Source organism: Pyrus communis, chromosome 15 (assembly GCF_041283825.1).
Source record: "Pyrus communis isolate YQ-2024b chromosome 15, ASM4128382v1, whole genome shotgun sequence".
Taxonomy (NCBI): Eukaryota; Viridiplantae; Streptophyta; class Magnoliopsida; order Rosales; family Rosaceae; genus Pyrus; species Pyrus communis.
The window spans coordinates 31616519-31627515 of record NC_142579.1 but is presented as its reverse complement, the minus strand read 5'-3'; the positions used below and the strand labels follow the sequence as shown (position 1 = coordinate 31627515).

Below are 10997 nucleotides of genomic sequence, written 5' to 3'. Positions count from 1 at the left end.
TTATTTTATATTTTTGCAAATGAGTGTTTTGATTAGGTATAAGATAAATGATTTAAGCTTATAAATTAATCTACTGTTAGATTAATCCGATGACTTATATTAAGGAGAATTTCACAAGGTCCTCAAAATGAGGATCATAGGTGAACGGCATTGCTATAAGATGTGAGAATGTGTATAGGTCATGATTGGGGACACATTTTTTCAGCTAACAATAAAATCCCAAAATGTCAAAACAAACTTGTTTTCCATGCCATTGCCAACACAACAAATATCAACTAACCATAAATTCTTGACAACATTAATTCTTCAAAATCTACCAAACTCAAAACATCAAGCCTTCCAGTTCAAATTAATAAAAATGTATGGTTTGATACTATATTATTAATGTAATCTAGCAGCCTCCCTCCTCAAGAACTGCTTTCGATCGACGTCTCCAAAATCCCACAAGTTTCTTGGCGTCCACTTTTGTTGACAATTTTCTTGGCACACTCCAACCAAGCGGTATACTTGGCTTCATATTTCTCAGCAAAAGGTTCCTCGCAAATTTTAAACCCAAGATTTTCGAGCAATCCTTTAGCCCTAAGCTTTGCAAAATACTCCTTTCGCTCCTTTCGTCTGGACCAAATACCGCCGCCACCAGGAGGTCCATAGTCACGATAGACCACCTTTTTCCTAGCCACATAAGTCACTTCATCATTTGACTCTGTAGTCCTCTTGGCAGTTGTGAAATGCTGCGAAGCACTAATTCTCCTATGAGTATTATCACCAGCAGCCTCCCTCCTCAAGTCTGATCAATATGTACATATATATTTATGTGTAAATCATTAATTTACAGATTATCAAATTAATCTATGTATATGAATAGAAAGAGGCAGATAAAAATCTCAAACTCCAACTAGTTAAAAACGAGTAATATGCATAAAGTGTCCTTCATAGAACCTTCAATTTACTTGGTTTTTCTCGTAAGATTGGAACAAATCCTATAGATCATAAAAAATATTTATGTACTATTTTTTTCTTTTGCTAAATATTGTCAGTCATATATGCAAGAACACTAATTCAACATCAAGAAGGGAGTCCGTCGAAAAACCCTAATTGAAATCCTAAATTGACACGGTGTTCATCGACAAACCAATTCAACATCGAGAAAGGTGTTTGTCGAAAAGCCCTAATTGAAACCCTAAATTGACACGGTATTTGTCGACGAATCCTAATTTAACATCAAGAAGGGTGTTCGTTGACAAACTCTAATTCAAACTCCAAATTGCTTCATCATGTTATATAAGTGTTTGGACCCAAAATTACACTATTGGCCGGAGCAATCGAACATAGGCTAAGTAGTTTTTAAGGGCAACAAGAGGATACGAGTTTTTATAAGTTTCAAAACAAATCTTTTTGGCCCCTTTTCGTTTGCTAAAAGTACTACACCACAATTTAAATATTCTAGTCAATCAAATTCTTTAGAGAAACATATTCCCAAAAATAACAGCATGAAACAGAAATTTACCAGTTTCTTCATGTGGTGGTGGATAATTGACATACACAGCGCGTAATGGATCGTAATCAACAAGCTTGCCGGAAGCCTACAACAACAAAAATTCGTAATCAACAATCTTGCCAGAAAGAAATTGATCTATCGTCTGAGCGAGACAGAGAGAAACTTACCATCAGGTTCGAGGTAGGGAGTCGTGAGATATGAGAGAGAATAAGAAGCAAGACGCCAACGAGAAAGTTAGCAGACGAAGATTTTGAATTTTACAAGAGGGTGGGATGCACTCCCAATTTATAGCGATCTTTTGTTGGAGTCGGTTCAATTCCCTCTTTCCTTTTTTTCGTTGACAAAATTCTCTCAATTATTTATTTTTTTATTCCATGCAATTTCTTGTTTTGGCGAAAATCTCCACTCTTTATCTTGTCGTTTTGAAAAACCGAAAAATCTTCACTCTTTAATTAATAATTAATGCTGGAAAATCGTTGGAAAATAATTAAAAGAAAAAAAACCAGTTTTCTTTTTTATTTTTTAAAAAACGTAACAACTAGTTTTAAGTTTTATTCCATGCAATTTCTAACTTTTCTTAACACGGTTGTAGCATTAACCCTCCTTTAAAACTGTGTCATATGTTGATGCTAATGCATTTTTTTGTATTTTATGTTCCATGATGATAATTCTTTTCTTAAGTGCAACTTTGATTTATAATATTCACTTGTGTATGGATGGTTTCTGGCTTCTGCAATCATATGTACTATCTCTTGCTGATTAATAACGCATCTTATCCAAAAATAATAATAATTAAGTACATATTGTAAATAGTATTGTAATAAGAATGTGACTGTGCCACTTCGTAACACTTCGTACTACGGTCTAATGATATTCATCTTCATTTGTAAGTGAGAGGTCTTAGGTTCAATTTTCGCCAAAGGCAAATTTAAACGACATTATTGCTAGCCCATTGTGAGGCTAAGTCAACCCTTAGATAATATCTTTTGTTTAAAAAATGATAATAATAAGAATGTGATTGTGATTGTGTGTAAACTAGAAATAGAAATCTAATACAATTTGGGAGATCTAATTACATTATGATTTGTATTACTTGGAGGGCAAGTAAAGTCTAAGTAGGAGTGTAAGATCCCACATCGCCCAGGGGAGTGATCCTTCTATGTATATTCTCATCTCTACCTAGCACGAGGCTTTTTGGGAGCTCACTGGCTTCGGGTTTCGTAGGAACTTTGAAGTTAAGTGAGTAGTGCGCGAGAGCACTCCCATGATGGGTAACCCACTGGGAAGTTCTCGTGTAAGTTCCCATAAACAAAACCGTGAAGGCATGATCGGGGCCCAAAGCGGACAATATCGTGCTACGGTGGTGGAGCGGGCCCGGGATGTGGTAGACCCTAGGCGTGGATGTGACAATTTGGTATCAGAGCCTAACCCTGGCCGTGGTGTGCCGACAAAGACGTCGGGCCCCTAAGGGGGGGTGGATTGTAAGATCCCACATCGTCCAGGGGAGTGATCCTTATATATATATATATATATATATATATATATATATATATATATATATATATATTCTTATCTCTACCTAGCACGAGGCTTTTTGGGAGTTCATTGGCTTCGGGTTCCGTAGGAACTCCGAAGTTAAGCGAGTAGCGTGCGAGAGCACTTCCATGATAGGTGACCCACTGGAAAGTTCTCGTGTGAGTTCCCAGAAACAAAACCGTAAGGGCATGCTCAGGGCCCAAAGCAGACAATATCATGCTACAGTGGTGGAACGGACCCGGGATGTGGTGGACCCTAGGTCGAGATGTGACAAGAAGAATTCACAAGTATAGCAGGCCCCTCTTTCTCATTCTCAAATTATTTTCACAACACAATATAAACGAAAGCCATTGATTGGCAATGCATTTTTTGTTATATAATTATAATATATTTTTTAGGTAAAACAATAACGGTTTTATTAGAACGTCCATAAAAAGTGCAAACTTCAAACCAAACAGAACAAACACAAAAACCATAAAACATAGCCAACTACTCTTAAGGGCTATTATCAACCATGATAAGTTATAAATATCCTCACTTAGTACAAAAGTTTAATAACCAGCAGGATCTCATATCTCACTCAGTCTCTCTCTTCCCTCTCGCTCATCTCGCCCTCTTTCTCACTCCATAGCCTTCCTCCGGTCTCTCTTCCCTCTATCTCACTCCGTAGCCTTCCTCCTCATCCTCTTGACGAGGAAGGTGGTGAAGACGCAGTGCAAGACTGAGGAGGTAGAGCCTGGAAATTCGTCAGGAAGTGCGAAAAGGCTAAGCAGCTTCTCAAGGACTGCGCCGGCCGGTAAATCTCAATCTCTCTCATTCTTTCTATCGATTTTCTCCATTTCCCTAAAACCCAATGGCAAATTGGGAATATTTTATCTAGGGTTTCTGTGAATTATTGGAAATTGCCTAATGGTGTCACTTTGATTTTGTCATATCGTTTTGAAATTGGCATGTGATGTTTTGATATTGTATCATTATTGAAATTGGCCTGTGATGTTTTGATGTTTTGAGAGCTCTGCTTTTCGTGCTTGTTGATGCTGACTTTACACTCTGAGCCTTTTTTTTTTTTTTTTAATACATAATTTCTGAATTTTTTGTGTTGATTTTGGTTTTTAAACGATTGGGTCATTGGAAAGGCAACAAATTAGAGTATCTGATTCACTTGTTTCGATAGCATAATTAGTGTTGTACGTTGCTGATAAGAAGATGGGAACTAAGATTCTAGCATTTGCCTTTTACTTGCAAAAGGTTTTTGCATTCAGATGTTCCCACATCCAAATTAAAAATAAGTTAATTGCATTTGTGTAATTTAATTGGGGCTTGGAAAGGCAACAAATTAGAGTCTTTGATGTTCTAAATGCAGTGGGGCTTTCAGTGTTGTAGGAAATGTTGTTATCTCAGATGGTACGTACAATACAATATTTCTGTGAATTGTTAATTTGGGGATTTTTATGCTATTTGTTCCTTGATAAATTGTTTGAGATTAATTTGAACGATGCCCCAAAAACATCAACAAGTATGCGTGTAGAATTGGTTAGCAGCTGGTAAAACGTTTTATGCTTGTATGAAAAAAGTTACATTGACATTAGAGCTGAACACTATAATTGTTTGGTATGGGGCTGAATGTAGTAAAACATTTATAAGCACCATATCTCCGAATGTCTTTCGCAGTCTTTGGGACGTAATTGGAGCTATCTAGTGTTGTAGTGCATAAAAAGGAACCTTTTCGTTTTCTTCCCTTGTTTGAGTATCAGCGGTTTATATGTTGCGATAACTAGCTTTGGGTGGTTGGAACAAGAAGAAGACGAAGAAGAAGAATAAGGGTTTGTGCAAATTTGTGAATTTTAAGCAATGTATCAATGCAATTCAAATTAGGGGTTCAAATTGTTTTGTAGGATTTGGGAGGGTTTTGCTGGAGGGGGGGAATGAAGGAGAAGAAGAAGAAGAAGGATTAGGGTTTTAGTTGGAAGTTTTGCTATTGTAACTGGAAAGGGTTTTTCTAGAATTTCAATTTTATGATGAAAATATTTATTCCAATCGTCGTTCTATCTCCGACTAATCCATCCTCATGCCTCATATCCAATGCTAGGTTTCGTGATTGTTCGGGTTATGAATTTTGTACTTATGCATAATATTTTTCTGGTATTGGTAAATCATCTTTCGACTATTTTGCTAGTCGTGAGGTGTGTTCCAACTATTAAGGTGTCATTCTATTAGGGGATTGGATGCTTTTGTTTGCACCATTTTTTTTCTCATCACACTACTAAAATGTTTTTGTTTGCACCATTTTTTTCTCAGCCATCACCCCTTTGTCATGCTCGTCTCTCTACTTAAAGTAAGTCTAATTACAAATTATGAAATTGTGAAATTAAGGATTTTGATTGTGAATTGAGATGAATTTTAGAATTTAGGGTTTTAATTTGGGATAAATTATTACGGCATGGAATGGTATTCAGGGTTTAAAAATTTGTGAATGGTTGAAATGGGGATTGAATCAGGGTTTTTATTTGGGATAAATTATTAGGAAATGGGTTGAATTTCAAGGTTTAAGAATTTCATCGTTGTTTCTTGTTTGTAGTTTGAAGCAATTTCGGTATAGATTTTCAATTCCCAGCCAGCCAACAGGTATTGACCCAGGTTAGCATATTGCTCAAGGACTTGGTTCTATTTCTTCACTATTTTCTTCTTTGAATGTCCTCAATTTTTTTCTTTCTAAATACAATATTATGCGTGTCATTTTCTTGTTAGAATTTACAGTATTTGACTCAAATGCTTGGAGGAAATGTATAGAAAATGTTTAGCTGCTCGATACACATAGGCATACCCTAAATTCCATTTTGTTTTATCAGTTGAGCATTTCCTTGTCCACATTTACAGTCAGATGAACATTTCACTTGATTAAACATGGTGTGTTCATTGGTAATGAAAATAAACTAGATGTTTGTTCTCACTTTGATACTGGGCTGCAATTTTTGAGACAATTCCATAGCCGCCCTGATTTAGTTAGGTTATATACTTTCTCGCTTAATACTTTTATACTTGTGCATTCCATTCCTTAATCTTGTGAGGATGACTACACAAGCATTTTGACACCTTTAAATCATGACTTAATTATAAAGCAGAAGCTGTGGAAATTGAAAATTATTGGTTTATTACATTCTGGTATGTGTTTTCTTCTTGACAGTTTGAAACACTTGGGAAATGTTTAAGATATAGATATAGAACTTCATTAATGTTGTATGATCTATGTGGAGGCTACTTCTTGTTAGGGGTGGGCACGGTGCGGTTCGGTGCGGTTCCACCCCTAAACTGAAACCGGAACCGAAATATATTAACGGTTCGATTCGGTGCGGTTCCACTTAAATTTATTACTAGAACTTTACGGTTCGGTCTACACCGGTTCCGATCCGGTTCTTGCCGGTTTACGGTTCCTAATAATAAATTATTTGAACCACATCTAGTTTGATCCACATTAACATCCAAGCAGAAATTAGTCTATATCCCGAAAATCACAACCGTCATATTTTGTACAGCTACCATAGCTCAAACACTGACTGATACCAGCAAGCAAAGTTCCACAGCTCCAGTTTTGAACTAACCCTGCATGTTATCTGCGTGATAGCTATCGAGTTCCTTGTCGAGTTCATCAACCGACTTCTCCACAGGCTTCTTCCTCCCTTCTCCACCACGACCACGCCCGCGTCCACGACCACTGCCGTTGCCACTCCCACGTGGTTTGCCACGACCATTTCTGTTCCCTCCACGACTGCTCCTACTACAAAATCCAAAATCATTGTAACTGTAATCACGGCTTGAAATAGCAGTCAGAGGATAATTGAAAAAAGTCTGGTTAAAAGTAGATTTCAAAGTAGACCTCCTGAACAACCACCATGTCGGCAGCTATTACTTAATGCAGAAACTTAATAAATCATAAGACAAGATTTCTAGCTTAGAACTCCAGCCAAATTTTTTTTTGCAAAATTTTTTTTTAACAGACAATCAAGTAGCTAGTAAATGCATAATTAAGTGCCATAACCGTAAAAAAGAGACAAAATTGACATAAATGTAGGAGGAACACAGTTGACCACCTACACCATCATCACATAACAATAACACCAAAAAACCACAGAAGGTTCCACATTGCGGAGAGTTTTTTGGTTTTTGATTCTCAAAATGGTATATCATTTGGTCCAGTAGTAAGCTCCAAAGATAAAGTGCAAATGAATTATGCAACTACCACGTTTTTCAAAAGCTACTTGCATAAATGTTTGATAAGTTTTCTTACAACAAAACAATTCGAAAAACCCAGAAAAATTACCTTTAGCTTTGCTGATTGCGCTGCTGTATTCATCCTCTGACTTAATGACAACAATGTTTGTGGAACCTGAAATTCAAGTTAATCAAGAATTCAATTTAATGAGCTATTCCAAAACCCAAAATTCAAAAATTGAAACTTTGAACAATGGCTGAAACAATAACAAAAAAAGGTAGGGAGTACCCGAGGGCGAGGAGAGAGGTCGAAGCTGCAGAAAGCGAGGGTTTGGCAGGCAGAAATGAGCGGCGTGCGTGAAGGTGAAGCCGTGATGAAGGTGTTAGGTGTCTCCGTGTGTGTGTAAGTGAAAATGAACCCTAATTGGGATAGGATCCTCTGCTTTGCAATTTAGTGAAACCAATTTTTTCAACCTATTATACCACAACATGTGTGTGTATATATAATTTATTTATTTATTATTAATAAAACGGTTCGGTTCGGTTCGAACGGTTCTTGGTCCTTCGAAACCGGAACCGGAACCGGTTTGAACGGTTCGGTTCAGTTTTTCACTCAAAGTTGACTTTTCCGGTCAACACGGTTTTTTTCGGTTTTTTTTCTTACGGTTCGATGCGGTTTTGCGGTTTGGCGGTTTTTATGCCCACCCCTACTTCTTGTTGTTGCAGCTGCTTCACCTTTGCGATGTATTCAGCCATTGCTTGTTCTTTGTTCTATGGTGGATAAGGGCATTGTTGTTCTCCAAGAAGCAACATCGCAGCTTCTCCCGGAGACCCCGATTGAGGACGTCACTGTACCCGAGGATGCAAGTCTTCGGATCGTGATTTAGGTCCTGGATCAGAAGTTCGGTGTCATGGCAAGGTTGTTCGATGTATGGGGAAGGTAGGGGTTCGTGAGACGGGTGCCTCATCTTCCAGATCATCCACATGAGAGGTCAATGCCCTGAAGGAGGAAGTGACAACTCTAAAAGGTCAGCTTGCAGCCCAGGGCGAGCAGATGAGGGCCCAGGGTGAGCAGCTGAGTGCCTATGATGAGCAGATAAGGGCCCAGAACGAGAAGATGAGTGTGATTGTACAGGTCTTAAAGATGTTCGGCCTTCAAATCCCGATGATAGCACCTGATCTTGCTCCGCCTTCGACTTGCCAGCCACTTTGCCTAGCTGATACCTAGTAGCATGATGTATTAAACTTAGAAGACTTGTAGTTTTTTCTTTTTTGTTCAGACATATTGTGTGTACATTTTCATATATTTTATAATTAAATACTTTTTCTTGGTTTATTAATTATTGTTTAGAATTTAATTACAATATTTATAAAAAATTAAATAAATAAAAATTGCCAAAAAAAAAAGGGTTTCTGCGACGAAGAAGTGATCTACGTCGCATAAAACCACTTAGTGCGACATAGGTCACTTCTTCGTCGCGCAAACCCTACTATCACTGCCTTGGCACGACGACTTATGCGTGATGAAGGTTCGTTGTGCTAATTTTTGCGCGACGTTTTTTTGACTTTGCGCGATGAATGACCTCCATCGCGCAAAGTGTTTTTTGTACTAGTATTGCATGCCTGCAAGTATCCTCATAATATTCACTGGCGTTCTAATTTCTAAACGTTAAAGACACGCCTTGCATTGGCTCAATAAACACCATGATAACATACTTTACTTGTACATCTTGCACGACGACATGTTCTTCTTGGTTACCTCCATCATTACCTTGCCAACTGCAATCTCAAAATCTTCCTTCGTTACATGAACCCGTCTCTCCCTCAAAGCAAACATGCCAGCTTCTGTGCAAACGGCCTGCACTATGGGGAAAAAAAGAGCATAAAAGATTTGATACAGCAGACAAAACTTCTCGTAGTGATACACCCCTCAGATAAAAAGAAAAGTACCTTCAGTTCTGCACCAGATGCACCATTCATCTTCTCTTCACTCTTCTTCAGGTCAACTCCATCCATTAAATCTATTATTCTCGAATGAATTTTCAAGATTATCCCAACGAGACTGCAGTTTGTTTAATGCATTACTTAATTATTGTATTAATCAAGTCAGAAATACTGTAACGCAACCATCAAAAGTACAATAAGATAGAAAGTTATTATTAACAAGCAAGTGTTGAAGATAATTAATTCTATCAAAACAATAAAGAGTTAGCTGATGCTTTGGTTTGGTCATTGATCGTGATTTTTGAGATGATTAACAATAATGTAATCAGCTCTTCTATTTCCTAATGCATCCGCAAAAATGGAGTCAGAAAATATGTTCAATAAAAATAATTGGATCGTTTCCCGTATGAAGCAATGGTAGGCCAGTTACACGATGGTTCTTTTTTTTGTCTCTTGGTACATCTTGCATGCATGGAATGTCAAATGTCAATGAAGCTATCACACTTGCCAATTATAGTGGTCCACTCTCATACTTTGAGACCACAAACCCACATGCAGAATTAATGCATTCAAATTTCAAACCCTAATGTAACAAAGATGGAGATTTTTTTTAGTATGTTTTGTGGGATCTTATATTTTGAGATTTTTGTCGTTAAATCTTAATCTTGAATTTTCGAGGTTGGAGATTCTTAATTGGCGATAATCTTTTCGGGTTGTCAATTTGTTTGTTGGGTCTTCCCCTTCAACCCCAAATAATACTAGGCATTGCAATAATGAAGCTAAAAAATCTTTATGAATTTTTATTCAATGAACTGAGGATGAAGGTGCGGAAGGGGTCTGGAACTGGGACAATCAATCATTTGAGGGGGTGTTTGTTGCGCCGGACTATCTCGGACTGGATTAGCTTCAAGGACTAAGCTGGACTGGCTTAGACTAGACTAAATTGGACTAACTTAGTGAAGCGTTTGGTGCAGTATTGGACTAAGAAGCTGGATAATAAAAAATTCTAATATTATATTATTTAATATATAAATTATTAATATTTTATTATGATCTTATCTTTTTCTTCATCTTTTCCTACCATTTCCGTCCCACTCTTTTCCTCTTCTCTCATCGTCCCACCCTCTCCCTCTTTTTTTCCTCTTAGACCTCTCAATTCATGTCTCTTTCTCATTCCTGGTCAAACTCCTTATTGATTCCAATCTCTATTTCTCTGTCCTCCCTCCCTCTCTAGCAATGCGTTGTTCGAATGGAACCTCATGGCTCCAATTTTCCTGACGAGTTGCAGGTTTCCCGATGTGTTTTCCGACCAACCCTCGTTAAATTGGATGAAGTTAGCACCGCCAAAAAATTCATCACCATCCCTAGATCGAGATCTTAGCTTTGAATGCTCGAATCTGTCATGGATTTGAAGAAGCCCAAACAGGCCGAGACTTCCAGGCCATTTTCCGGCCACATTCGACCACATTTTGGCCTCAATTCAGGTAAAATCGTAATTTTGTCACTCCCAGCTTCAATTTGGTATATTTTATATGAAAGTTGGTTGTGAAATGGATCTAAAAGAGAGTCGGAAAGTTAATGATTGATCTAGGTGACCGGAGATGATGAGGAGTCTGTCGGGAGTGGTCGTTGAGCATGACGAGGACGAGAAAGAGAGGATAGTCTTAGCTAGTCCCATGGTTATTGGGGGGTCTCGCTAAGACCTCTTAGTGAAGGGTTTTGTCCATGCTAGTCCCCTTTAGTCTCATTAATGTTAGTCCCAGCATGGAACAAACACAATATTGGACTAATAGCTAGTCCAGTCCAGTCC

At 37.8% G+C, this 10997-nt stretch overlaps 1 protein-coding gene and 1 pseudogene across 1 annotated transcript; one reads left to right on the top strand and one right to left on the bottom strand.

Moving 5' to 3' along the window:
* Positions 1-267: 267 nt before the first annotated feature.
* On the bottom strand, positions 268-2317 carry LOC137732153 (uncharacterized). The gene is made up of 3 exons (XM_068471457.2): positions 1666-2317; positions 1508-1583; positions 268-787 (listed from the first exon to the last, which is right to left on the bottom strand). The coding sequence occupies exons 1-3, from the start codon at positions 1666-1668 to the stop codon at positions 408-410; spliced, it is 459 nt and encodes a 152-aa protein (XP_068327558.1). The 5' UTR covers positions 1669-2317; the 3' UTR covers positions 268-407.
* A 5639-nt stretch (positions 2318-7956) lies between these two features.
* Positions 7957-8583, top strand: LOC148690863 (uncharacterized; annotated as a pseudogene).
* The last annotated feature ends 2414 nt before the right edge of the window (positions 8584-10997 follow it).